Below are 14814 nucleotides of genomic sequence, written 5' to 3'. Positions count from 1 at the left end.
AGTGCTTGCCCCAGTCACATAGTCATGTGGGAATAAGCTTTTTTTGGGATTAGAATCTACTTTGGCATGCGCTGTGATGAAGAAACAGGTATGCATCTTCAAGCAGATAGAGGAGAAAAAGTTCAGAGGGGATCTATTTCTTGTTTTCTTGCCTGTCCGTGGTATCCTCAAAATCCTTCTCCAGTAATGAACTTGAGTTTGTTTGAGTAGTTTATTTATATGCCGCCCTTTTCCCTGGGGGGACTCAGGGCGGCTTACAATTCGGAACAAACAGATTAACACATAAGACAGTACATCATTAAAAGCACAACATTCATACAATTCGGGTGGGTTGCGGTCTTTAACCCCAGGCCTGACGGGATAGCCAGATCTTAAGGGCTGTGTGGAAGGTCTGGAGGGTGGTGAGGGTACGAATCTCCATGGGGAGATCGTTCCATAGGGTCGGAGCTGCCACCGAGAAGGCTCTCCTCCGCGTGGTTGCCAGTCGACATTGACCGGCAGATGGAACTCGGAGGAGGCCTAATCTATGGGATCTAATTGGTCGAGTGGAGGTAATTGGCAGTAGGCGGTCTCTCAAGTACCCAGATCCACTACCATGAAGGGCTTTGTAGGTGACAAGTAGCACCTTGAAGCGCACCCGGAGATCAACAGGTAGCCAGTGCAGCTCGCGGAGGATAGGTGTTATGTGGGTGAAACGAGGTGCACCCACGATCGCTCGCGCGCCCGCATTCTGGACTAGCTGAAGTCGCTGAATACTCTTCAAGGGCAGCCCCATGTAGAGCACATTGCAGTACTCAAGCCTAGAGGTCACAACTTCAGAAACATTGACACTCTTTCTATCTTGTTTCTTCAGAGTCACAGAGCAGATCTGGAATTCGTGCAATTTGCGAAAATTGTATTTGGAGACCACAAGAAATTACCTTCACTCTCTTAAGCTAGTGGGCCTTAACCTTTTGGGCACCAGGGACCGGTTCTATGGAGAAAGGTTTTTCTGCAGACCAGAAGGGGCGTGGTTTCACATGCCGCCTAATTTCCAATTTTAATAGATTTGTATGCCGCCCAATCCCGAAGGACTCCGGGCGGCTTACATAAAAACAGTTTAAAAGTATTTTTTTAAAAAATTTAAAATACAAGGCAGAAACAAGTTAAAAGAAGGACACAACATGCACTCGATCTTAATGGGGCTGAAGGTCAGTCTAGATCAGCAGCCCCAGGCCTGCCGGAACAGCCAGGTCTTAACAGACTTACGGAAGGCCGAGAGAGTAGGGAGGGTCCGGATCTCAGGGGGTAGATCGTTCCAGAGGGCCGGGGCAGCTACAGAGAAGGCTCTCCCCCTAGGAGCCGCCAGACGACACTGCGTAGTCGATGGTACTCGGAGAAGGCCCGCCATGTGCGATCTTATTGGGCGCTGGGAGGTATGTTGCAGGAGGCGGTCACGGAGATATCCAGGTCCTAAGCCATGTAGGGCTTTAAAGGTAATAACCAGCACCTTGAAACGTGTTTGGAGACCAATGGGGAGCCAGTGCAGCTCGCGGAGGATAGGTGTAACGTGGGTGTACCTAGGTACACCCAATATTGCTCTCAGGGGGTAGATAGTTCCAGAGGGCTGGGGCAGCTACAGAGAAGGCTCTCCCCCGAGGAGCCGCCAGACAACACTGCGTAGTCAACGGTACTCGGAGAAGGCCCGCCATGTGCGATCTTATTGGGTGTTGGGAGATATGTTGCAGGAGGCGGTCATGGAGATATCCAGGTCCTAAGCCATGTAGGGCTTTAAAGGTAATAACCTGCACCTTGAAGCGTGTTCGGAGACCAATAGGGAGCCAGTGCAGCTCGCGGAGGATAGGTGTAACGTGGGTGTACCTAGGTACACCCAATATCGCTCGCGCGGCTGCATTCTGGGCCAATTGTAGTCTCCGAACACTCTTCAGGGGCAGCCCCATGTAGAGCGTGTTACAGTAGTCGAGCCTTGAGGTGCCTACGTCCCTCTGATGGGGCTTCGCTTGTTTGTGCTGCCCAGTTGCTGGCCTGCTGCAGACCGGTGCCAGTCCACAGACCAGGGATTGAGGACCCCTGCCCTAAGCCACGCATGCCTACTTGGAATTCAGGTCGTCATATCATGGGTGATTTGATACCATAATTGTAGTTCCTCCATGATAAAAATTAATTGTATGCATTTCAAAACCGAACACAGAATATCCTCTCACAATAACATCCCATCCCCTGGACCATTTGCAAAAATCTGTTGCAAAGGGTTGGAGATGTTGTCGTGATGAAGAAAGACACAGGCAGGCAGGAAGAAGCTTAATGGGAAGGCACTCTCCACAGCTCGTGAGAGTTCCCTTTTTATTGTCATAGAACAGTTTAGGTGGCAGAAACTAATTCATTGATCAAAGTACCCTTGGCACTGATTGGATTAGCTAGACAAAATCCAAACTATGGTTAAGGTTATCCATGTGAGAAGGTTAATAGACAGCCCATGATTTCCTGTTGCAAGCTGATGTGATGTGTGATAGAGCCGACGTGGCGCAGTGGTTAGAGTGCAGCACTGCAGGCTACTTCAGCTGACTGCAGTTCTGCAGTTCGGCTGTTCAAATCTCACCGGCTCAAAGGTTGACTCAGCCTTCCATCCTTCCGAGGTGGGTAAAACGAGGACCCGGAGTGTTGTTGGGGGCGATATGCTGACTCTGTAAACCGCTTAGAGAGGGCTGAAAGCCCTATGAAGCGGTATATAAGTCTAACTGCTATTGCTATTGCTAATCTCACCGGCTCAAGGTTGACTCAGCCTTCCATCCTTCCGAGGTGGGTAAAATGAGGACCCGGATTGTTGTTGGGGGCGATATGCTGACTCTGTAAACCGCTTAGAGAGGGCTGAAAGCCCTATGAAGCGGTATATAAATCTAACTGCTATTGCTATTGCTACGTGCCAAATCTCATTAAGGAAGGCTCAGGTTAATGATCATTGTGATGAGTTGCATTCCTCAGGCTTCATACTTATTAAGGAAGGATCTTTGTGCTGACAGTTGTATTTCTCAACATGGTTTGCCAGCTATTGAGAAAAGCAACTATCCCTCACATGGACCGAGGAAGGCATGATACATGTCAGACCAATGCAGAAAAGGTGGTTGTGAATACATAGGGCAGTGGTTCCCAAAGTTGGCAACTTTAAGACTTGTGGACTTCAACTCTCAGAATTCTCCAGCCAGCTCTGCTGGCTGGAGAATTCTGGGAGTTGAAGTCCACAAGTCTTAAAGTTGCCAACTTTGGGAACCACTGACATAGCGTAAAGCAATCCGCTTCTTCTCTCCTAATACTCATGGAAGTCAAAATTATCCACTAAAGCTGAACAACAGAGTATTAGGGACACCCAAAAGGCACTAGTCTGTTTCTCAGCACACAGTTAAACCATGGATTTTGTAACCACAAGACACAGTGATAGCTGTCAACTGGCTTTAAAAAGAGACTAGGCAGCTCCTTTGAAGTCCAGGAACATGCCCCCTTTTTCCCCATTTGCTGCAAAAAAATGTCAATCAACAATATTTTGTTGTCTTTCCACCATCTTTACTCATCACGAGAAAGAGAATCCAAACAAGGAAGGTGCTAGGTCTCATCCAATTCGATTGTCTTGTCTTCTTACCCTTTATTTTTTTCCAGCTTAACATAAAAGATGGAATATTGCAGTGATATTTTACAGGTAGTCCTTGACTTATGACCACAATTGAGCACAAAGTTTATGTTGCTAAGCAATAGTTGTTAAGTGAGTTTTGTCCCAATTTAACACACGGATAGAGTGGATGGAGGGAGGAGTAGAAGGAAAGATAGGAAGGAGAAGAGAAAGGAGAGGAATAGGAGAAAGGGAAAGGCAGAGGAAGAATGGGAGGGAATGTAAGAGTAGGAAAGAGGGGAGGAATGGGAAGAAGAGGGGAAGGGTAAAGGGGAGGAAGGGGAAGGAGAGAAGGGAAAGGAGAGAAGGAAGGAAGGAAGGAGAGAAGAAAGAGAAGAAAGGGGGGTAGGAAGGAGGGAGGGAAGGAGGGAAGGAAGGAGGGAAGGAGAGAAGGAGAGAAGAAATGAGGGAAGGAAGGAGGGAATGTAGGAGAGAAGGAAGGGGGGAAGGAAGGGGGGAAGGAAGGAGGAAAGGAAGGAGAGAAGGAGAAAAGAAAGGAGGGAAGGAAGGAAGGAGGGAAGGAAGGAGGGAAGGAAGGAGGGAAGGAGAGAAGGGGGGAAGGAGGGAAGGGGAAGGAGGGAGGGAAGGAAGGGGAGTAGGAGAGAAGAAACGAGGGAAGGAAAGAGGGAGGGAGGGAAGAAGAAGTAGGACCGTTGTAAGATAAGATGGATCTATGGGATGTTAAGAAAGCAATCTTCAAGTATATTGTCAACAGTAGGGAAAAATTGTTATAAATACATATTATTAATAACAGTTATGAGATCATATAATTGTGAATGTATATATGAAATTGATAAAATAAAATATTTAAAATAAAATAAAAAAATTAACACCTTTCTTGCCACAGTTGTTATGTGAATCACAGTTGTTAAATTAGTAATATGGTTGTTAAGTGAATCTGGATTCCCCATTGACTTTGCTTGTCAGAAGATCACAAAAAGTGATCCCATGACCCTGGGACACTGCAACCGTCATAAATATGAACCAGAATCCATGGCCAAGAATCCAAATTTTGACTACGCGGCCATGAGGCTGTTGCAACAGTCGTGTGAAAAATGGCCACAAGTCCCTTTTTCGGTGCTGTTGTAACTTCAAACAGTCACTAAATGGATGATTATAAATCAAGAACTACCTGCATATATATTTTTTTTACTTCTGGAATGCCAAATTCAGCACAGCTGGTACAATCTCACTTTGCTTCTATTCTTCCTACAGATGAGAAGCCGAGCAGATATGATGGAGAAGCTGAAGAATTCCCAGTCGCCTGTTAAACCTGAGCAGCCAAGCCTTCCACCTGCTGTGACCCCAACGTCTCTTCCTTCCCCAGATGGCGGGGGGAATGACGTAGAGGCCACTGAACCCCCCACCAGCCCCACCTCTTTCTCACCTCACACAAAGGGGAGCTCTCCTGCTGAGGCTCCCCATGCAGCACTGCCCCCCAATGTCCCTGTCATCAGCCTGGGCTACAGCAAGTCCCCCACTCCTGTTGAGGTCCCCACAACCCAACTCACGGCCCTACACCCCATTCCTAATTTCTTGCAGTTCTCAGGTCTGCCTGGACCCCCTCCATCATCCCTGCCTTTGACTGGAGTAAGGAGTCCACTTTTAGCCCCACAATACCAGCCCCATCCCTTTCTCAACAAGTAAGTCCAGGAACCTGATATTGGGGAGACGGGGAGGGAAATGAGGAAAGGAAGAAATCCTGGTTATGTAAGCAAGTTGCCAATGCCAACTCTGGGAACAATGGCAGTGGGTTCATCTAGATCAGTGTTTCTCAACCTTGGTGACTTTAAGTCCTGTGGACTTCAACTCCCAGAATCCCCCAGTCATTGAGTATGGTTTGGTAGGCAGTTACAAATCCATCTGATGGTGATGCTATCTATCCCATGTTTTTCTAGTTTACCAAGAAGTAGCTTGTACTGAGCCAAGGTGGCGCAGTGGTTAGGGTGCAGTACTGCAGGCCACTTCAGCTGACTGTTATCTGCAGTTCAGCGGTTCAAATCTCACCGGCTCAAGGTTGACTCACCCTTCCATCCTTCCGAGGTGGGTGAAATGAGGACCCAGACTGTGGGGGCGATATGCTGACTCTGTAAACCGCTTAGAGAAGGCTGAAAGCCCTATGAAGCGGTATATAAGTCTAATTGCTATTGCTATTGCTACTTTGTTGAATGCCTTGCTGAAGTCTAAATATATTATGTCCTCACTATTTCACTGGGAAATAAATGTACATAAATGACATAGATGAGGGAATAGAAGGGGGACTCACCAAATGTGCAGATGATACTAAGCTGGCATAAATAGCCAACATCCCAGAAAACAAGCTCAGGATCCAGAAAGATTTTGATAGGCTTCAACGATGAGCCCTATCGAACAACGTGATTTCTAATGACTAAAAAAGCAAGATTTTAATTTAGACAGGGAAAAACCAAAGATACAGGTACAGATTAGGTGAAACCAGGCTCAAAAACTGTGAGAGCAACCTTGGAGTCCTAGTTGATGATGACTTAAATATGAGCCCAGCACTGTACAGCAGCGGCCCCCCCCAAAAAAAAGAAGCTAATACAATCCTTGGTTGTATAAACAGAGGCATAGAATCAAAATCTCGTGAAGTATTAGTACTGATTTATAAAGCCACATCTAGTAAAACCACACCTGGAATACTGCTTCCGTTTTTGCTCATCGCATTACCAAAAAACGTGTTGAGGAGGGGAGGAAGGAAGGAGAGAAGGGGAAGGAGAGGAGGAAGGAAGGAAGGAGAGAAGAAAGAGAAGAAAGGGGGTAGGAAGGAGGGAGAGAAGGAGGGAAGGAAGCAAGGAGGGAAGGAAGGAGGGAAGGAAGGAGAGAAGGAGAGAAGAAATGAGGGAAGGAAGGAGGGAAGGAAGGAGAGAAGGAGAGAAGAAAGGAGGGAAGGAAGGAGGGAATGTAGGAGAGAAGGAAGGGGGGAAGGAAGGAGGAAAGGAAGGGGGAAAGGAAGGAGAGAAGGAGAAAAGAAAGGAGGGAAGGAAGGAAGGAGGGAAGGAAGGAGGGAAGGAGAGAAGGAGGGAAGGGGAAGGAGGGAGGGAAGGAAGGAGGGAAGGGGAAGGAGGGAGGGAAGGAAGGAGGGAAGGAAGGAGGGAATTTGGAGAGAAGGAAGGGGGGAAGGAAGGGGGAAAGGAAGGAGAGAAGGAGAAAAGAAAGGAGGGAAGGAAGGAAGGAGGGAAGGAAGGAGGGAAGGAGAGAAGGAGGGAAGGGGAAGGAGGGAGGGAAGGAAGGAGGGAAGGAAGGGGAGTAGGAGAGAAGAAACGAGGGAAGGAAAGAGGGAGGGAGGGAAGAAGAAGTAGGACCGCTGTAAGATAAGATGGATCTATGGGATGTTAAAAAAGCAATCTTCAAGTATATTGTCAACTGTAGGGAAAAATTGTTATAAATACATATTATTAATAAATAAATAAAAAAGAGACTTTGGAAAAAGTGCAAAGAAGAGCAACTGAGATGATTAAAGATTAAAACATATGAAGAATGGTTGCAGGATTTTGGTTTGGCTGGTCTAGAGCAGTGTTTCTCAACCTTGGCGACTTTAAGTCCTGTGGACTTCAACTCCCAGAATTCCCCAGCCAGCGCAGCTGGCTGGGGGATTCTGGGAGTTTAAGTCCACAGGACTTAAAGCCGCCAAGGTTGAGAAACACTGCTCTAGGGGATAGAAGGACTAGGTGGGACATGATAGCAGCATTCCAGTATTTGAGGGGCTGCCACAAAGACGAAGGGGTCACCTTATTGTCAAAGCAATAATGACAAGAAACAATGGATGTAATTACTTCTAATTACTTGATCCTGGCAGCCCTTAGTTTGTTTGTTTATAGCTTGGGCCTTGCCAAAACATGGACTCTCTTTACTACTCTCTGTGATGAATGAGTTAACCTAGCAATTTAGGGAACCACGGGGAAGATGGAACTCTGATTGTTTCATTGAGTTTTGTGGCCAGGACTTTGGGGGGGAAGCTGAGCTTATGAACTGCGCCAAGCTACACAAAATTATACGTCTGTAGAAACGGCCTGCAAAGGTTCAGCTTTATTGATTATATGCTGAGAGAACCAGTGTGAAAGTGAGCAATAGCAATAGCAATAGCAGTTAGACTTATATATCGCTTCATAGGGCTTTCAGCCCTCTCTAAGCGGTTTACAGAGTCAGCATATTGCCCCCAACAATCTGGGTCCTCATTTTACCCACCTCGGAAGGATGGAAGGCTGAGTCAACCCTGAGCCGGTGAGATTTGAACCGCTGAACTGCTGATCTAGCAGTAGCCTGCAGTGCTGCATTTAACCACTGCGCCACCTTGGCTCTTGTGAGTGGGCAACCTGGAGGCCACTAATAACATTTCTACCTGATAGTGTGGTTCCAACCAGTTCCATCCTGTTTGAAAGCTCTTGAATAGGGATTGTTGGATTGATGGGCTGGTCTTTGCCAGTGGTCCTTGGGAACATGATAGGTCCTTGACCCTTCTGAATGGCGGAAGAGCCAAGTTGTTAGTGTGTCTCAGGTTCAGCTTAATCCAGTAATTTCTTTTAATGTTGAGATTTCATTTTCTTCCTGTGGTTTATCAACAGCCCAAGAATGGGTGTATTCTCTCTGCTTGGTCAGCTTAAGTTGTCTTTCCTGAACATGCTTTGCCTTGCCCCAATCTCTGGTATAAGCTCAGTTGTTATGGATGTTTTCTACCCTATAATGCAGAGGTGGGTTCCTACCAGTTCGCACCTATTCGGTAGAACCGGTTCGTCAAATCTACTGAACCGGTTAGAAGAGGTTCCACCAGTGGACCCGGAAAGCAGGCCACATACCTACAGAAGAGGTTCCAAAAAAATTTGAAACCCACCACTGGCAAGGATCTTGTAACTCGACAGCTTTAAGACTTGCACGCTTCAATGCCAGAGTTCCTGAGCCAACGTGACTGGAGGAGGAATTCTGGGAGTTGAAGTCCACAAGTCTTAAAGCTATCAGGTTTGAAGACCCCTAGTTTTTCTTTTCTAAAGGGTTAAGGGTGCAAGGATCTTGTAACTCGACAGCTTTAAGACTTGCATGCTTCAATGCCAGAGTTTCTGACTAGCTCCTTGGACCGACCTAAGTACTAATTCATAACTTCATATCTGGTCACATGGGCAGCAAGCCACTCCCATCTGGTCAGAGAGTAGGTTCCAACAATTTTTGAAACCCACCACTGCTATAATGGGATGACAATCTTTTTCAGAATTAAAATTGGAGGCACACTTTGCCAATAACCTCCAAATATTTATTTATTTAGAGGGATTATGATGACATTGGGGTTACTATGACGCATCCAAAACCAAATGTGACTGAGCCCACTCACAATACGTGAAGGAATGGAGCTGAAATAATTGTTAACTGGGCAGATTAATCCCAGGTCTGGGTTTTTGTTTCTCACTATACTACGAATGCTATAAAGCTGGACTTGCAGAGAGGGATGCAACAGACCCTACACAGAACAATGTTGATCCTGGACCTGCTGCCAAGAAAATGATAATATTTGTAGTCTATTTTTGTAGGGAAGATTTGTAAGTAAGGTTATAGAAACCTGTATTCATGCTTTGAGATGGGGGTTCTGATCCCTGTTCTTTATTTCTCTCTAGCCTCTACCTAGGCAGCTCTGGGACATTTGGTGTCTTTCCCAATAACCGCCTCAAGCGGAGACCAAGTCATTATGAGCAAGACATTACTGAAGGTGAGTGGCCATGGGGGAAAATCAAGCGTATTCCTCTCCCAGGACAGAGCAGAGGGAACTAGCAGAGTAACATGTGACAGATATTGTCAGCACTCCTCCATTGAATAATTAGGAAAGAAAACCATGAGACTCCATTGATAGAAATCAAGTGTACTTTTACTAATTATAAATGATTAGAAGTGTAGCAAAGCGAAGACTGAATATTTAGGCGCGAAAGCAAACGATATATAGAATAACCCATCCCCCACCCCTTGGCATCCCAGTTACAGTCCAATCATAATTCTCCCAAGTGTCAGGCGTGAGATAACTTCGAAAGGCATCACCAAGGTGGAATGTCGGTGCCGTTGGCCTTGGCGGGAAACCTCCTCCGCATGCGCAGCAAGAGAGGCAGCAAACTCCAGGATCCTCCTCCAGCACAATTAGTAGTCCCCTCCCAAATACCATGCCCCCCTCCCCCGTTTCAATGGCAGCCAAAGCAGCAGCAAAGCAGAGGCTGACAGATATGGAAACAACTTGTATAAAGTGACCACCAATATGGGGGGAAGGAGTTCCCAATTCATGTTCAGCATCATCCCTTTTGCAAAGGCCTGTTACTGTTTGAGACTTTTCCATGTATTTTCCCAGGTCTTCAACCCCAGAAAGTGGCACGTCGGGTCTTCACTAATAGCCGGGAACGGTGGCGTCAACAGAATGTGAATGGCGCCTTTGCTGAGCTTCGGAAACTCATTCCCACCCATCCACCTGACAAGAAATTGAGTAAGAATGAGATTCTTCGCTTGGCCATGAAATATATCAATTTCCTGGTCAAGCTACTGAGCGACCAGGCCAGACTGACCGGAGGGGAGACTGCTGAAACAGACAGCCCCTGCAATGGCACCCCCAGGACTCCATCACCATCAGCATCCATAAAACTGGAACAGTTGACCGTCGAGTCAATGACTGTATTGGAAGCCGGAGAACCACGGTGACGTCTAGCAATAACAGACCACCATCACTACCCCATTCTGTTGCATCTACAATGCTGCACCCGTGGATCAAGCCAGCATCAGTGGAAACTCCTTGGCCTGCACATCCCTTCCTTGAGTCCATCGCCCATGGAATGGGCTGCCATAATAGGGTTGATAATTGACTTTGGAAGACTTCAGGAGTCCAAAAACAGAGGGAGAAGGTACTGGACTCCCTTTGACTGAGACATCCATTCATGCCCAATGGAAGCCTCAGAACATGGGGACTCCGGGAGAGACGAGGAATGAGATTTTATGTACAATTCCCTGGTTTATGGCAGCAGGGAACCGCTGTATGATATCTGGTTTGAATAAGGGCCGAGGTGGCGCAGTGGGTAGAATGCAGCACTGCAGGTTACTTCAGCTGACTGCAGGTTCTGCAGTTCGGCTGTTCAAATCTCACCGGCTCAAAGGTTGACTCAGCCTTCCATCCTTCCGAGGTGGGTAAAATGAGGACCCGGATTGTTGTTGGGGGCAATATGCTGACTCTGTAAACCGCTTAGAGAGGGCTGAAAGCCCTACGAAGCGGTATATAAGTCTAACTGCTATTGCAATTGCTAATAAGACGCCCTCTAGCTCTTGTTGGTTGTAAGAGGAATACCTTGATGCCAGGCAGCGCCATGGCTGGGAAGGGTGCTCTGGAGTTTCATTTTCACTGTTTGCTGATTTATTCTTCTGACTTTTAGCCTTAACGCTGCTCCTGCTGACAAATCTAAGCCTTATTGTTGTCAGGGCCCCGCATAAATATTTGAGCCTGTACAAAAGAGCAAAAGGATATATGAAGAAGTTTGGCGAGGTTAAGAAGCTGAGCTCCCAGGTCCAGCCTACTTTCCCATCAAAATGGGACGCTGGCTCGGCTATATTGGTGGCATCTTTCTAGATGGGGAAAGAGCTGCTGAAGGACTTTTGAGCATTCTTGTCAATGGCTTGGAAAGCAAAACTCCCAGAATTCCCCAGCCAGCATTCGCGTATAAACAATTCAGTGTCTAGGACAGTGTTTCTCAACCTTGGCCACTTGAAGATGTCTGGACTTCAACTCCCAGAATTCCCCAGCCAGCATTCGCTGGCTGGGGAATTCTGGGAGTTGAAGTCCAGACATCTTCAAGTGGCCAAGGTTGAAAAACACTGGCCCAGAGCATCTGCCGTGCTCTGACTAATTGGGTGTTCGGTAGTATCTCGGTCAGGCAATGGTTTTGTGTGAGGAGCTTTTTTTTGACATGCTGATTTTCCTGCAGGCACAATGTTTTCCTTGGGAATTTTTGTGCAGAAACCTTCACCGTCGGTCCCCAAAATCAGGAGCCACCACCTCTGCAAGAGAACTGGGCCTTAACAACGGGTATCTTGTGACCCAGGTGTGCTGTTGGGGAGTTACCCCAGATGCAAGAAGTTAAGAGGGAGTGGGTGGTGGTGGTAGTGGCGGCGCAGTGGCTTGCTGTGTCATTCCCAAGGAGCCGGGTGGGTGGGGGTGGGGGTGGGGGTTTGCTGGGAGCCCACAGTCTCCCTTCCTGGAAAGAGAAGGGCGGTTAGTGCTGAGTCAAGATCTCGAACTTCTCCACAAACCCTGGGCCCCTTGCCAAAACCACAGCAATGATTCTGGAGGGAGGGAGGGAGGCCTGGGCTGCCTGTTATTGGAAGAAGTAGTTTGCTGAAAGGTCTTTGGGATCAAGGAAAAAGAAAGATGGAAGCATCTACACACACAAACACACACACACACTCACTCACTCACTCACTCACACTCAGTTTCCAGATTTGCTTGCAAAGGAAATTGTTTTCTGCTAATATTTGCTTTTATCGGGAGGAGGATTTGCAAGATGGGATTCTTACACTCATCCATGCTGTCGTCCAGATCAGTAGGTCCTCGGGACCAAATTCTTCCAAACTGTATGATGTTCTAAAACTGAAGTTCAATGCCATAAACAAAAAGGAAAAGCAATATATTTGGTAATATATTTGTTGCCGCCGCAAAAGGTTGTGTGTGGGCTGCATGCTGTGTTCTGAATTTGAATTTTTCACCGCAAGGGAACGATGGGGAGAATACACGTGTGCCTGTGCACGTGTGTATGTAGCGTGTTTGCGAAGGACGGGACAGAAAGAGAAGTGAAAAGCCATTTGAAGATACAGAAATACTGTACCCTGAAGTGATTCCTCCTCAGTCCTCTCTGACATGCTGTAAGCTGTAGCAGTAGCACCGCAATGGTAGTCTCCAGAGGGGAAACGGCCCAAGTATGTCCATAGGGCCTGGTGTATTATTCTGCCAATACCCAATAACTTACCTCAGTGTTTCTCAACCTTGGCAACTTGAAGATGTCTGGACTTCAACTCCCAGAATTCCCCAGCCAGCGAATGCTGGCTGGGGAATTCTGGGAGTTGAAGTCCAGACATCTTCAAGTTGACAAGGTTGAGAAACACTGTCCTAACCACTGCTGGGGAATTCTGGGAGTTGAAGTCCGGACATCTTCAACTTGCCAAGGTTGAGAAACACTGACTTACCTGACATCCAGTGGTGGGTTTCAAATTTTTTTGGAATCTCTTCTGTAGGTGTGGCCTGCTTTCCGGGTCCACTGGTGGAACCTCTTCTAACCGGTTCGGTAGATTGGACGAACCGGTTCTGCCGAATAGGTGCGAACTGGTAGGAACCCCACCTCTGCTGACATCATACAAATTCCTTGGGTAACGCTTCCTTGGCTACAACCTAGTTACATGCTAGAAATTACCCCTCCAAATACACAGAGCTGAATGGCAATTTGTGAGGCCTTCCTGTTTCCCCTTGCCAGTTTTGATCTCGTTCACTTTGCTGGGAATGGTTTCTTTTCTATTCTACCTTCTGGGTTTGCAATGTAAGCAATCACAATTTCATTTCATTTCATTTATTAAATTTATAGGCCGCCCAATACCGGAGGACTCCGGGCGGCTTACAACGAAAGAAGAGAAAAAGAAAAGCAAAATAAGTTTAAAAAAATATGTCTTTCTTCTTCTTCTCCACTTTCTAAGCAGTCCTTCAATCACGTGGTGTTTATTTTGTTTTTCATATTCACTTACTGTATCCTGCTATACTGGTCCTTGCTCTAACCAGCTCAGTGAAAGGATCCAGGATATCTCTTTGGGTTTGCCCAATATACTGAATCTCAACCAAGTCTTAGCCAACTATCTTTTATAGCAATAGCAGTAGCAGTTAGACTTATATACCGCTTCATAGGGCTTTCAGCCCTCTCTAAGCGGTTTACAGAGTCAGCATATCGCCCCCAACAACAATCCGGGTCCTCATTTCACCCACCTCGGAAGGACGGAAGGCTGAGTCAACCTTGAGCCGGTGAGATTTGAACCTCTGAACTGCAGATAACATTCAGCTAAAGCAGCCTGCAGTGCTGCATTTAACCACTGCGCCACCTCGGCTCTTTAGCCCAGGGTCTAGCCAGAATGGGAAATCTGTGACCACTGTGCCATGCAAATCCAAGGAAGATAGTAAACTATAATGGAATGCAGTCTAAACCTGTGGATACCCATTAATGTTTGTTATCCAATCATTCTTTAAGTTAGGGACATAGTTTTATTTAAGGGTTATTGTTTATGTGAAATCTTTGAGGTGCCAAAATCAAATTAAACTCAGAATTTAGTAAAAATAACATGGTTCCACGGAAACCATAGCAGGCCCTGTCGGTGAACTATTCTGCCCAGGCTCCACCATAATGAATTGGGCAGCTTCAAGAAAGACTCAGGGCAGCAGACAATAGCAACTCCTGACAGACTGTTAGAACTGATAGATGGACAGAGGAGGTTGTGTGTTTGGATGTATTGCTGAAGGACCCTATAATCCAGAGGTGGGTTCCTACCAGTTCGCACCTATTCGGTAGAACCGGTTCGTCAAATCTACCGAACCGGTTAGAAGAGGTTCCACCAGTGGACCCGGAAAGCAGGCCACACCTACAGAAGAGGTTCCAAAACTTTTTTTGAAACCCACCACTGGTCCTTGGATATGATTATTCTACACTATCAAGCTCCTATTTATAAAACTCAGGGCCTCTGTGAAAGGTAAGGATGACTACTGCGTTTGTGGTGCAATCAGAACATTGCGTGTGTTGAAATTGTTTTAACGCAAACCAAAGATGCCTTTTGAAAAAGAAGTTTACATCCTATTCTTATGCAGGCCAGTGCTGTGTGAGAGGTAATTTAAGGTGATTCTGACAAGTGTCGTCGGCATCTTCATATCCGGTCACATGGGCAGCAAGCCACTCCCATCCGGTCACATGGGCGGCAAGCCACTCCCACAAAGGAGGCCACACCCACAGAGTCGGTTCGAACAATTTTTGAAACCCACCACTGCTATAATCTGAAGTAGGGTAGCCGTATTTTAAAAAGCAGTGGGTGCTGTTACAATCCAATTTAGAGCACATAATGAAAAATGGATACATTTCCCACTATGCTGGCATATGAAAGGC

At 46.7% G+C, this 14814-nt stretch overlaps 1 protein-coding gene across 5 annotated transcripts in view; it reads left to right on the top strand.

Annotated features, from left to right (window-relative positions):
- The window catches only part of LYL1 (LYL1 basic helix-loop-helix family member), a 236762-nt gene that overhangs the window by 37107 nt on the left and 184841 nt on the right, over positions 1-14814 (top strand). For 4 of the 5 annotated variants that reach the window (XM_087711038.1, XM_087711039.1, XM_087711037.1 and 1 more), the window contains 3 exons: positions 4877-5304; positions 9283-9374; positions 9999-11373. In XM_087711038.1, the coding sequence (XP_087567164.1) occupies positions 4877-5304; positions 9283-9374; positions 9999-10342 (864 nt within the window). In that variant the 3' untranslated portion in view covers positions 10343-11373. Of the gene's footprint in view, positions 1-4876; positions 5305-9282; positions 9375-9998; positions 11374-14814 lie in introns of those variants that run through there. The other variant, XR_015696086.1, reaches the window with a different exon arrangement.

This window comes from Thamnophis sirtalis, unplaced genomic scaffold (genome assembly GCF_051295495.1).
Source record: "Thamnophis sirtalis isolate CommonGarterSnake01/CBP01778 unplaced genomic scaffold, rThaSir2_p1.2 scaffold_3, whole genome shotgun sequence".
Classification (NCBI taxonomy): Eukaryota; Metazoa; Chordata; class Lepidosauria; order Squamata; family Natricidae; genus Thamnophis; species Thamnophis sirtalis.
This window is presented reverse-complemented; position numbering and strand designations above follow the sequence as displayed.